Below are 13,904 nucleotides of genomic sequence, written 5' to 3' on the forward strand. Positions count from 1 at the left end.
ATTGAGAGTAGAGTGTTGCTATTTTATCAGATATCCTTCTTTTTCATTCATTTTACTGCTTTGTATTCACCGCAATTTAGTGTGTTTCTTTTCTTAACACATTTAAAGTGAATCTGCGAAAATTCATAACTTCTACGTTTAATGTAATCTGTGAATAAAAATAATAATAATAATTTTGGTCACTCAATCCACGACTGTTTGTGGGACGCTGCTGTGCGCAATTGCCTGCTGCGTTTCACCCACAAATTATACAGTCAGATCACTTTACAGTATATTCTGTGAAGCGTTTTAGACGTCTCGAAGACGTGATAAGGCGCTGTATCAAATGAAAGGATTATTATTATTAATAATGCCCATGTTTTCAGGGGATTAATTTTGGAATTTATTCTCTCCTTTAGCTTTGGAATATGAAAATCTTGATACTTCAGTGGCAACTGAAAAATACTGGGTGATTACAGGTTTGTTAATAGCGTCACACAGAGGCACTTTTTTAAAAAAAAGTAAAGCAATGTATTGGGATTATCTTTTGGATTAAATTATGCTCTTCCCATAAAGTCAATAGGCGTTTTGCCAGAGAATTTGACCGGCGGAGTTCTGAATTGCTCGAAGAATTCTGTCCACATGTCGGGTCAGCAATCTGTGCCCACGTGATCTTTTCCTCTCCGTGTGTAGTAGGTATCAGTAGGAGCGGTGGGGGGGGGGGGGGGGGGTGGAGGAGGAGAGCCTAGTGGTAAATTGCCACATAGTGCTATTGGAATAACAACAACAAATCACATTTACACAGTGCCTTTCACATCGAAATGACATTCCTAGGCACTGGCCAGATTTGGACCCAAGCTGGGGGTGTGGGGGGTTGGGGTTGGGATCAGAGGATCTGGAGGACAGGCGGTGTAGGGGTAGGAGGGTGACCGAAGGCGCAGTTGAAGAGGAGGGTTTTGACTTGCGCGTTGAAGGAGGTAAATGAGGGAGTGAGGCGATAAGGAGCAAAGCAGTAAGGACCCGTTATTGCTGAGACTAGCTTTCCACCTGCTGTCCCTTCTCTTTCAGTCATCCTGGGCGTTGACAATGGCTCACTGAACGAGAAGTACCAAAGCTTTGCCAGCCTGATGGAGCGGCGCCTGGCGAATCTCTTCACCATCGCCCAGCAGCAGGGGCGCAGGTTCAAACGTGCCTCCACCATCGGCAGCTACACTCTGCAGGTCGGTCTCTGTAGCGGTTGATATCTGAATTGACAGTCAATGAAGGCCGAAGTGCTCTTGTTGTTGTTGGGAGTGGAACTACATTGGTTTCTGCCTCTTGTATTCTCGTGAAAGGCTCTATCGACTTTATGCGTGTTGTTAGGATTGTAAATGGATTTTAGTTCTACTTGTACTGAGAGTAGATTACCAGCACAAAGCTTTCTGACATCTCTTCCAATGTGGAGTGCTCATCCCAGACATCAGATATTTAAACTGCCTGCGATCTACGTGAACCTCTTCATCCTTGAGACTGAGAGCCACTCTTTCTGTCTCAGTGTCTGGCTCACATTGCACTGCATGCTGACAAGTTAGCATGCAAAATATCCCTGCAAGTTACTCACTCATCCCCAAATGAAAGGTTTGTGCTTGTCAGAGTCACTGCTGTTGTCAAAACTCTAGGTTTGTTGTTGCTGAGAGGCACTGTTGTTGTTAGTTGATTGAAAACCTAGGTATTTTCTGCACGGAAGGAGACCATTTCAGTCAGTCAAGGCTGCTTCCTGTATTGCTAAAATGGCTCACTCACGAAACCCACAGTCACTGCACTTCAGAGGCAAAGGGGTTTACAGACATCATCCTAACGTGAAAGGTGCCATTCCAAATCGTGATAGTCTTTGCATTCGGTACAGGGCCTTATCACATCATCAAAACATTTCACCACTAAACTCCTTGTCTTACTTTTTAATCCTTCTCTAGATGGTAACCATCAAACGACTTTCTGCTCCTAAAAACCCTACTGAATTAACGTATTATGCCCTGGAGAATGGAGTGCCGTTGCCTGGCACAATAGCAGCAAAGGTACTGAGCACGGTGGACCCACAGACGATGGCTCTGGAGCTAGGCTATCGCGTTCAACTCCAGGCAGAACGTACGTGAAATTGCTGCTTCATTGGTTTCCGTGACGAGTCAATCGGAGTCGCTGCGAGACTCTTTTTCTGTGCGTTGTGTCCAGGCCTGAAATTTGATGCCCTCTTAGCTCTTATCCTTCAGAACATTGTCATTAAGATTTAAGTGGGGGGGCGGGTGCAGAATCTTGGAGAGAGGAAAAAAGTCATAAAGTCGAGCCCTACTTTGGGGCCCGGGTGCACTGGCTCCCAGAAAAAGGTGTTCGTTCAATCCCACTGCCCCACTGTGTCCCCACCCCCTTTCATATCCCTCTCTTGGCTTCCTCCTCGAAACACACAATGTCTCGAAGCAAGGTGAATTGAAGGGTGTTGATCAGGGGTTGCGGTCAAAAGATGGGGGTTATAAGAGAGTTTTGAAGACATAAGCAGGCTAGGGTGGTGAAGTTGTCCTGAGTTGTAAACTCAAAAGCTGGATGTAAAGCTAATCACACAGTAAGGCCATGCCTTTCGACCAACAAGGATCACTTTAATCCACTTGTTTCCCTCACAGCTGTGGTCAAAAACCCACCCAATAACCTGTGGATCATCGCTGCGGTGCTGGCTCCAGTCGGGGTGGTGACCGTTATAATCATCATTATTTCCGCAGTGCTGTGCAGGAAAAACAAGAGTGAATTTAAATCCGAGACGATGTCCAACCTGCACCAGAGAGCAAAGGTAAGCAGTGAGCAGCCCTCAGCCAGACAACAGGTACTAGAGCCACTGTTATGTGTTGGTTTGACGCCCTTCTCTTATCGAAGAGTATCAAGAATAATAACCCTTGCATTTGATGTAGCGCCTTATCATATCTTCGAGATGGCTCAAAGAGCTCATGGAATATACTGTAATGTAAATTGACTGTATGTTTTGTGGGCAATTGCACACAGCAGCGTCCCACAAACAGCCGTGGATTGAGTGACCACATATTTTATCTCCCAGAAAAGTGATCCGACAATTGACTAATAACTGGGTTCCTACTTACTGCTTGGTAAATAGAGGCGTGTGGAGTAAGGAAACTTGCCCAACGTTTCGCCCTGCCCGGGGGAATCGAACATAAGTAGAGAGCAGAATGATTGAGTGGCGTCACTTTTAATTCATGCTTGAATTGAAAGAATCCTCGTGTGAGAGGAGCTCGGAGGAGGCGAGAGAGAGAGAGAGAGAGATGGAGAGCAAGAGAGAAAAAATCAATTATTGACAAAATCAGTCATGTCAAAAGATTTCAAGCTGTAACCTTGTGCTTAGTAATCCATTCCTCTGGCTGTTCAGCTATCCAGCAGCTGTGATGAAGGGGAAAACGATTTTCATAGAAAATTCACTATCTGCTATTAATGAACTTTGCCATAAATATAGGGTTGTTAAAAAAAATCATTTGTTTTTTTTTTAAATGGGATCGCGATTCTAAACGTGTGTTTTTTTGTTTGTACGTTTCCAGATTCTAAACTTGCATTTGACTATGTGATCAATATGTTTTTACCAGGGGCCGGCTAGGGGATTAAGGTTAACTGGTAGCGGTGAAAAATAGGAAGATTCAATGTCACGTGTCCTCAGTCTGTGCAATCTGTAGTAAATTACCGAATTCAGGAGACAGCAACTGCGGAGTTCAATTATGTGGAAAGGGAACAGAGAGGGAGAGAATGAAACCCTCAGTTGACTGGGTGTCAAAAAAGGCTGATACCGGGTTAATATTCAACGAACCAGTGACTAATGGATTTTCCTTCTTCCATTTTTATGGCAATAGCCAGTACAAGGGTTTGACTACGCCAAACAGCACATTGGTCAACAGGGCGGAGAGGATGAAGTGACCGTCACTCAAGAAACCGTAGTGTTGCCACTTTCTGGACAAGATGGAACTGTAACCCAAGAAAGTGAAATCTCGCAGGACGGGAGTAATGCCAAACCACCCAAAACAGTTGATGTTCGAAGGAGGTAACGTTCGAAGGAATCGTGTGCAAAAAATCTGCTTGTGAAGCAAGCCAAGGTGTTATAATCTTGTCGTTAGTTTTAGAACATTTCAGGGCCGTTCCATGTTAGGCAAAGTTCTGCGTATCTTCTCTCTGTCACTAGGCTATAAACTGAACTCAGAACCTTAGAATATTATCCATCTATCTAATTCCATGATTACTTCTGGTTGGCAAAGCAAAACAATCATTACATTGCATGCTGCATTCAGTCATCTCCTCTCTCTCTCTCTCTCTTTCTTTCTCTCTCCATTTGTCCTTACAATATTCAATCTCATTCTCAACCAGATCTCTGTCCAGCCCATTTCAAGCGATTGATTAAGTAGCTGCTGCTAGGTTGCTGTTTCATAAATCTGCTTCTCCGTTGGTAAAGGGGTGTGAGGGTGTGAGGGAAGAAAAAAACCTTTCAATTTTCTGGTTTCACTTCAGGCTTGTTGATCTTGTATGTGTGTCCTCTCGTTCTATGCTCACAGTGCTGGTTAGCGAGTTAAATACTGTAACCTGCCTGTACCTGCATCAGGTGAACAAGGCACAGAATGAGTAAATAGCCGTTTGGCTCACCAAGCCTGTTCCTTCCACAGACCATGTGCAATCTGCTCTATCATGGACTCTACCCAAGCCATTTCATCTCCTGAGGAAAGATTCTACTCGGTTACTCCTTGCCCCCCACAAAGGTAAACGCAGGAAAGTCCACAATGCTTACCTATTGTTGCATCGTACATCACACATCCTGGACGGGTTGTCTTGTGTTATACAATCATACGATATTACAGCACAGAAGGAGGCCATTCGGCCAATCATGCCTGTGCCAGCTCTTTGTGTTGGCGTGATGTATCTATTTCCGCTGCAGCTCAGCGACCAGCCGTGGTTCCACTCAGCATTTTGTCACCTGTAATTCTCCTTCTTAACACTCAATCACATTTTTAAAACCATTATTCACCTGGATCTTTGTGGATGATGTGAATTGACTGCTTTCACTGGTGATGGCAAAGACGTCTTGAACAACAATGATGCTTATGTTTGAGGTGCGAGGGTGCAGTTCTGTGATTGGAAACAGAAGGCCAGCGGGAGGTCATTCAGCCCAATGTGTCTGTTCCACCAAATTGTGGCAGATTTTTTTAACCCCATTTCGGTGCCTTTTATCCATGTTCTTTAATACTCTCGCTTGCTATGTATGTATGTATGTAGGTAGGTTTGTATGTTACTCTCTTAAGCAACCCAAGTTATTGTGTAGCGAGGTCAGCCTGTATGTGATTAGAACATCTGTTCACCGTTCACTTTGAACATTTTCACTGTTTTCTGGTTGACTTTGAGCAGCAGAAGAAGCCAGGGCGCTTTACACTTGCCACTTGTCATATTGATCAGCTTCACAGTGTTTTGATCTCACTTATGCACCAGTTCATCTTTCAGGCACAGTTCACTGGCCCAGTTCATGTGTTGATTGTCATGGATTAGTGCCTTTGAACATTGCTTTGTCGGAGAGGAAACGAAAGCTGTCACAATCCTGTGTGTTTCCTGCAATCCCTGTCGGATGCATCTTGACTTGACAGTCAGGATGATGGTCAAAGATAATGGTACTAACTAGGGATTAGCAGGAATTTGGGTGTAATCAGAACGTAGAGATGTTTCAGACAAGAGAAGACCATTGAGGTTCAATTAGCCAGTCACTAATTACACTGACTCAGCCTGGCTGAGCCAAGATGATGGTTTGCACAGCGTAGCTCATGGTTGGCTTTTGTTTTAGCAAGGGTCAATAGTCATTCCAAATCCGCTGAGCTGAACAAAATCTTCTTTTCCTTTACCGTGACTTGGTGGCTGCTTAAAACTGTGTTAGCCTTTGCTTCCCTGCCCCACCATTTCTTTCCTTAAAACTAACAAAAAATACCTCCTCAAAGAACATCACCCATTGGTCCCCAGGAACAGGGTTCATAGTGTTTTGGGTTTGTAAAAGATTTTCTGTTAGTTGTGTATTAGGTATTTGTGATGCTAGTTTGTACTCTTTGTCCGCAGACACTTTTTCCATTGGAAGAGCCAGAATGTTTGGGATGGGAAGTGGGCTGAAGGCTGGGTTGGAAGAGAGAATAGAATAGAAACCATCAGAGTGAGCTTCCAAATAACATGCTAATCAAAAGGACCTGGGCTGTGAAACACTCAATGAAACTCACAGGAGATCAAAGCCAAGACTTCCACCGAACTGCCATTTCAGCACCTTTATACACACGGGCTCATCCATTTCCCACATCAGCACACCTCTGTCCAAAGACAGTTCTATTAAACACTTTCATCCAATGGCAATCTTCCTGTGCCGAGTGGATCAATGCATAAAAAGTGTTGTTTTATCACATGCAAGCTCTTCACTGCATCGCAGTTAAGTAAGCTGTAGCATCAGTGTTCTGGAGAGCTTGGCTGGCTCGGTTGCTGATTTGGACTCTGTTGACTTCAGAGTTAGGACTGTGCCCACCCTTAGGAACTCCATCCCACAGTCCATTCGCCTTGCTCCATCCTTTGCCTCCTTCAAGGCACTTCTCAAGACTCTCCTCTTTGCCTTTGGTCACCCCTACCTTCCTGTCCTCCACCCCCCCTGATCCCAGCCCGGGTCCAAATCCCTGACTGTCCAGCACCTTGGGACGTCCTCCCGACGTGAAAGGCGTTATACAAATGAAATTTGTTGTTGTTCTTCGGTCACTGCCTCCATCGTGGTTGGACATTAGAGTGTGTTAGGAGAAAGATGAATTGACCAGATCGTTGCTAGATGTAGTTGTTGGCCTTTTAATAATGCACTGGTGTTATCTTGCTGGTATGAACCCAATCTCGTAGAGCAGGGATCCCACTGCTGGTTGATGTGATTTATTTCTACTCAGCATAAGGAGAATGCCGTGACACAGCGATGGTGTTTTGTGGCGGGGGGAAAGATTTATACTTTGAAGCCCACAAAGTGAAAGCACATTAATAATAAATCGAGGTGCATAATTTAACATTTTCTGGATTCCTTTTACACCACATACATACACGATGGCTGATTTCTTTTGGGGGTTGGGTTTTTAAGACCTTTGAGAAACCTGCTGATGAGTCTCAAATGTAACCCAGATGAATTGAACCAGGTTGGAAAGGAAAGGGCTGTTAATAATAAAGTCGAACAGTGAAGATATTTTTATATATATATATATATATACGCATAAAAAATCCCTTACTTTTTTTTATTGCTCTGGTCATTTCCAGCAGGTTACCCAGCGAGCAAGATTCTGTCATCAGTGAACAATCGGGCAAAGGGGATTCTGGAAGGAGCAGCCCCCAGAAGCCAATGGCTCAGCAGAAAATTGGAAAGGAAGAGACGAAGAGGAGAAATGGTGAGATGAGCTTTTGTGTTTGCATTTCCCGCGGGTAATCCCTTTTTTTTAAAAAAAAATGAATAAGGAGGTAATTTTCCCAGTTTTCCCAGGAAAAGCTCCAACCGTTGTCTTGTCTCTCTTTGCCGACACGGTGCTGTTACTCCTCATTTAACAATGATCTGAGTGGACTGTTCTGTCATGTCCTTCAGTGCCAAACAGCGACGATGAGGAAGGTGCCACCCTGTTTGAGCACGTCTCAAAGACATCTGACGATCTGTTTGATACATCTTCTGGCTCAGTTCACTTGCTCTCTGTGAAACCCCTGGCAGCACCTCCAGTTTATTCCCAGCCAGCCTCGGAGAGGAGCCCAGACCAGACAGTGGTAAATGGAGAGGTAAGGAAATGACTCCCTCTATTTGCCAATGTTTTGATCCTTTACCAAAGGAAAAGGTGAGGAGCACCTTCCCTCTACCATTGAATTTGTGTGATACAGTCAGTCAAATATTCTGGACTATTGTGCTATCCATCTGCTCTTGAAATGTTCCATTATCTATCACTACAGTTCTCCTTTGTAAATCAAACATATTTCCTGTTGTTCAACACAATCTTTCCAAGCCTGCTGACTTCTTATCCCAGCATCAAAGTGAAGCATTAATGTTTGCATCTTATTTCAATGTTCACATCGTTCCGATCTAATCAATGGTTAAAATGTTTGGTTGGTTGAGGGGAGGCGGAAAAGCACATAATGACTAACACCCTTTAATACTAAATTAAATGACTTAATAAGCAGTTTAATAAATCATTTGCGAACAATCATCCTGGAATTTATTTATCAGCGTTGCTCAGTGTGGCATCCTCCCCATAGCAACTCGGTCACGTCACACACACTCCACTGCGGGCTGCTGCTCGCCTGCTCCGTCAAACATAAATCATCTCAGTGCCTGTTGCCCAGTAATGCATTCTGTACACACACCGCACAATTACTGACCCAACTGTCCAGCGCCTTGGGACGTCCTCACGACGTGAAAGGCGCTCTATAAATGGAATCTTGTTGTTGTGTTACTGACACTGCTGCACTTGGCTCACCCCTCCCTCCCTCCCTCCCTCCCTCCTTCCCTCCCTCCTTGTATGACTTTGTCGAGCAATTCCTTCTTTTGCCTTTGTAGAAGGCCATAGCTGGTCACCCTGTATTGGGGAGGAGGGGGGGTTGGGAGGAGTGAGGGAAAAAAAATACGTACAGTTGGGATGTTGGAGGGGAGTCCTGTAAAGTTGCCCAAAGTGACACTACTCTGAGCTGAGCCTTGTACGCAGCCTCTGCACCATTGTGATAGCAGATGTCTTCAGAACCCAGCCCAGCCAAGCAAAACTGATTGTTCGGTGAGCTTCGGACTCTCTGTGGAAAACTGGTAAATAATTCTGAATCCTATTGCAGCAAGCAAATGAATGCAAGTCAATCAGCCCACGTGTGCTATGCCTTGCAGACAGACCTGTTGGTCAGAGCTGACTTCCCCATTGCTTCCAGTGGGAGTTGATGTCAATTAATGCGGTGGATAAATAGCTTGTATTTTCATCACGTTGCTCGTGCCTGTGAGATTAGACGTTGGGGGAACGTTAGCTAATGCAAAGTTTGCCTTCGTGTTGGATTTTTGATGCTGTGACCCAGTCGGCAATGCGCATCTGATCTGACTGCTGCAACAGAGCAGTCACTCTAATGGGGTTGGCATCGATGTTCAGCATTGTGATGTTCGACAGGATGTCAATGGAGCACCATCACTGTTGCTATTCCAGCGCTGTGGTCCTTCTTACATCCCGGCATTAACCTTGCGGAATTTGTCACCTATTGAAAGGAGATGGATCTAGATTGAGGTAACCGGGTCTTTTTGCTGTTGGGCACGGAGCACGTTGTTCTTTCTCTGTGTCATCATCTTTGTCCTGGGAGCTGGATGGAGGCGGTGAGCATCTGATACTCGATAAGAGGTGCAACTCAGGATTATTTGGAAAAAATCTTAATTTCTCTCAACATTTACAGCTTTGTCTAAGAAAAATACTAACGATGCACAATGTACTAGTTATTTGCCTCCCTCTTATGCTGAGAGTTGGACGGATGAGAGGTTCATTTCTATTATTGTAGAGTAATATATAGAGTATATGCAGTTTGTGTTTCTCTTAAACCTCTGGAGTTCCCTCCCTCAATCCCTTTGTTTTTCTCTCTCTTTACCCTTTGCCCTTTGACTGTGCCTAAGGTCACCTCTCATTCTCCCCAGCTTGGATAAAACCTTGTCAGTGCTCAGCGTTCTGAGCTGCAATGCCACGTGAAGGACGAAGTATAAATACAAGTTGTTGTTGTTGCCTTTTGTCCTCTGCCCTGGTGGTACGGGACCAATCCAGTCAATTCTGGACTGTGTGTTTAAATCTAAACCTCTGATTACTTGGTAATCTCTGAGTATTGGTTTCTCTTTCCCCCTCTCGCCCTCTTCCCCCACCTCACACCCCACACACAATAAAAAAAACCAGATATGGAACGAGAGACTGTGGCTATAAACCCACAGAATCACTACTCGAAAGCAAAATTAATCGGAAAAGAACCTGTGAAAAATGCCGTACAATTCGGTACAATTCTGCTGATCAAAATGGTAATCACTTTATAGAGAATTGGGGCATAGCAACAGACAGGAAAAGGAAAGACATTCATGATTCATGTGACCAGCCCAACGTCTAACACACAAATTTAAATGAATACAGAGTCCCTCATTGTAATCTCTCATGCCCATTTGATTGAGTTCTTTGTTAAATCATTACCCAATTCCCTCTTGAGATTGCTGACACAATTTCCATCCACCACCTCCAAAGATAGACAGTTCTACACGTCGCTGCTGGCTTGATGTATTACAGCCTCCTTGACTTCAGAACCCATTGTCGTTTGAATATTTTCAATTCCTCCCACAATCTTTTTGGTATAAATTTCCACGGGCCTTTTTTTTAAATCACTGCCGATCTCGTTGTATGTATATATCGTCTTGGAGGAATTAATGGATCAATTTTCACCTAATCAGCTCAAAACGATGTGGGTTTAAACTGATTCATCATGTTTATTTCTTTTGACTATAAAGTAGCTTTAGTATGACAATTGCCTTCATTTCAATCTTTATTGGCAGTGGTGGAAGGCAACTATCCTTTGGAATGTCTCTCCATTGTTTATGGATATTAGCCACTCTTTACTGTTTTTAATGATGTAATTGATGGGTGATAGAGAATTTGTCTTCAAATGGGCGAGTGAACAAAGCCATTTCAGAACAGTTAGTATCAATCCATTACCCAAGTGCAGAATTTATAACGAGAATGTGTCGCTAACTCTTAAGTTAATCAAACCTGGTGAAGTTAACTGCCTGCCGATTCTATTTATAAATCCATTATAACAGTCTTCATGTTGTCATTCTAATAATGAGTTCTGACGAAATAATCCTTGCATTTGATATAGCTCTTTTCACGTCGGGAGGACGTCCCAAAGCGCTTCACAGAACACAGAACACACTGTAAAGTGAATTGACTGTATATTTGTGGGCGAACGCGGCAGCCAATTGCGCACAGCAATGTCCCACAAACAGTCGTAGATTGAAAATGACCAATTTATTATTGTTTTTGGTTTTGGAGGGATTCTTATTAGGCTCTGTGTGGAGTAAGGAAACTTGCCCAAGGTTTCGCCCTGACCTGCCTGGAATTGAACTCAGGTCTCTCGCTTGCAAGGCGAGTGCTCTAACCACTGAGCTACAGGACTCCTAAAGGTCATCAACCTGAAACGTTAACTCACTTTCCTCTCTCCATAGATGCTGCCTGACCTGCTGAGCGTTCCCAGCCGCTTCGGGTATTATTTGTCATTTTAATAATGCTTTCCATCCAGTCTGGCCCATTCACAAGCTCCCAATGGGATAGATGGAGAAAGCCCAAGATCACGTACTATAGGGCTCGTCATTTCCCTCAGCCAAGAGGTAGAGAATTCTGTGCGAGAGACCTGAGTTCAATTCCAGGCAGGGCGAAACCTTGGGCAAGTTTCCTTACTCCGCCTAATAATAATCCCTCCAAAAAAACAAAACAATAATAAAAAAAATTGGTCATTTTCAATCTATGACTGTTTGTAGGACGCTGCTGTGCGCAATTGGCTGCCGCGCTCGCCCACAAATATACAGTCAATTCACTTTACAGTATATTCTGTGAAGCGCTTTGGGACGTCGAGAAGACGTGAAAAGCGCTATATCAAATGCAAGGATTATTATTATATAATAATCAATAATCCTAACATTTTAATAAAGAGCCTTTCACATCCCGAGGACATCTCTTAGCGCTACAAAGGATTTACTGTTAAGTGGGTATTTTTGTAGCCGGTCACAGAAGCCAATTTGCGCACAGCAATGACCCCAACAAACAGCCATGGGATGCCGAGGCTGAAATTTCTATTATATCTCTCACTGTGCAGAACAGCCACAGGAACACAACAAATCTGATTGCAGAACACAAAATCCACCTTGTGCTTTTGAACCCTGAAAATCAGCGAGTGGGTGTGTCTGTTTTTGAACAGGTAAACAAGGCTCTAAAGCAGAAATCCGATATCGAGCATTATCGCAATAAACTCCGGCTGAAAGCAAAGAGGAAAGGTTACTATGATTTCCCTGACATGGAAGGGAATCAGCCATTGACAGACACACAACGAAAAATGTACGAAAGAGGTCAGATGGAAATTAACCGGGTTTTGGAAGATGATTCTCGTATACCCTTCACATACACGGAGCCTAGAAACAGGTAAGAAGAAACGTAAAGTTGTATTGTGCTTGTATTGTGCTCCATAAGGCTGGATGTAGTGGGAACATTGAGATGTTGAATTACTAAATACTTATTTTATTCTGAAAAACTCTTAACTATTTTCACTGAGAATAAGACAGAGGGAGGTGGGGATCTGGTTTGTTTTTGTGAGATGTGGCTGTGTGGATTGAATGTTTTAATGTTGGTCGTACAAATCCCAAATGGTACTAAAAAAGAATCTTTCTTATAAAAACAGAAGCTGAATAATTTACACGCTGGAGGTTGAAGGCAGTGTGTGTGATGTTCTGAGGAATAGTTTGCATGTTCTGCAGTTGGTCCCCAGTTGATGTCAATCAGAATAGACTTTAAAATGAATTGGGTAACTGACTGAGTGTGAAGACCTTGAGTTCATCACTTAGGATTTTCTCAGTGTTTTCATTGTGCCCTCACCCTCCTCGTCCTTTATTCATCACCTAAGGTGTAATTCCTGCTACAGGTGCTTTAGCATGTCTTGCTGTCCACCATCTCATAGGGAGGAGATACCGTCTATTCTAAACTTGAGTACTTACTGGGATCTTAGGCATTTAAAGTGGACCTTCTAAATGTTGTGACCCAAACTAACTTATCGCTAACTATTCAAAAGTGTAGCATTATAGAGGCTTGGGATGAACCTCCCAATTTTTGGGTCTAAAGTCCAAGAGTAGCTAACGGAGTCATATACCTAGCAGATCTGGAATTTCATTCATTACTGAAACGCTGCCCTATCTGGTACATACTGGATTCAGTGTTGAGTGACCTATGTCCATGTAATTTAGACCCCAATGCCATACATTGCAACAAAACGTTTCAGTTGTTATACCTGGTACCAAGTTTACTCAATGTTCCTGCATGATGAGTATGACGAGTGCAAAGACATGCCATTAGACACAACACGATTTTCATTACCTTCAAAAAGAACGGGAAATTCTTCCCAAACTATTCCTAATTCAAATTGTTGCGCGCGTGTGTTTATTTTCCTCCCCTCTCCTGTCCTCTCCTCTCCTGTCCTTTTCTCTCCTTTCTTCCAAACACATCCAGACAAACCCACCCGAGGAACCATGTGTACAGAAGCAGACAGTCTTTAAACAGCCCGAGCCCGGGAGGAACAGAGATGGACCTTCTGGTCACGAGGGAAAGATCACGTCGTGGCATTCGTAATAGTGGATATGATGTAAGTGTTAATGACTGACAACGTTCGCTCTTTGTCTCAGTTTATAGTCGGAGCTTTTCCATGTTCACCCTCCATGTCTGAAGAGCTATTAGGTCTGTCTATGGCTGGAGCAGTGGCCGGTGTCAGCATGTCATTCCATATCTTTTTGTAGGTCCTCTTCTGAACATGGCATTTTAGGCTTCAGTGCTGTTTGATGAGGTTCATCCACGTTGGCAGATTTGTTGTGTAAAGTGTCGTGTGGCAGAGCCTCGTGGCAAAGATTGGCTTAAACATCACTACTTTCGATTGAATAGCTGAAGGATGGTTAAAGCCTTGACCCTCACTCCACCCCCTCGTTGCTTATTCTGCCTTAAAATTTAAGATTACACTGAATAATAGAAAATCCTTTAACTCAGTCTTATTCCAGAATCTGGTTCTTTCTTAAAAAAAATGGAAAAATGTTTTCCCCCAATAGTAACTATTTTTATTCCCAGTCCTCAGGTGGTGGAGCTATTGTC

The 13,904-nt window shown here is 43.6% G+C and overlaps 1 protein-coding gene across 1 annotated transcript in view; it reads left to right on the forward strand.

Moving 5' to 3' along the window:
* LOC103175109 (UPF0606 protein KIAA1549L) overlaps positions 1–13,904 on the forward strand; it is a 63,747-nt gene that overhangs the window by 41,862 nt on the left and 7,981 nt on the right. The window contains exons 8-17 of the mRNA XM_042341587.1: positions 399–458; positions 1,048–1,199; positions 1,932–2,103; positions 2,631–2,794; positions 3,855–4,042; positions 4,656–4,748; positions 7,297–7,421; positions 7,613–7,797; positions 11,977–12,197; positions 13,275–13,407. Coding sequence (XP_042197521.1) covers positions 399–458; positions 1,048–1,199; positions 1,932–2,103; positions 2,631–2,794; positions 3,855–4,042; positions 4,656–4,748; positions 7,297–7,421; positions 7,613–7,797; positions 11,977–12,197; positions 13,275–13,407 — 1,493 coding nt within the window. The remainder of the gene's footprint in view (positions 1–398; positions 459–1,047; positions 1,200–1,931; positions 2,104–2,630; positions 2,795–3,854; positions 4,043–4,655; positions 4,749–7,296; positions 7,422–7,612; positions 7,798–11,976; positions 12,198–13,274; positions 13,408–13,904) is intronic.

Source organism: Callorhinchus milii, unplaced genomic scaffold, assembly GCF_018977255.1.
Source record: "Callorhinchus milii isolate IMCB2004 unplaced genomic scaffold, IMCB_Cmil_1.0 Scaffold17, whole genome shotgun sequence".
NCBI lineage: Eukaryota > Metazoa > Chordata > Chondrichthyes > Chimaeriformes > Callorhinchidae > Callorhinchus > Callorhinchus milii.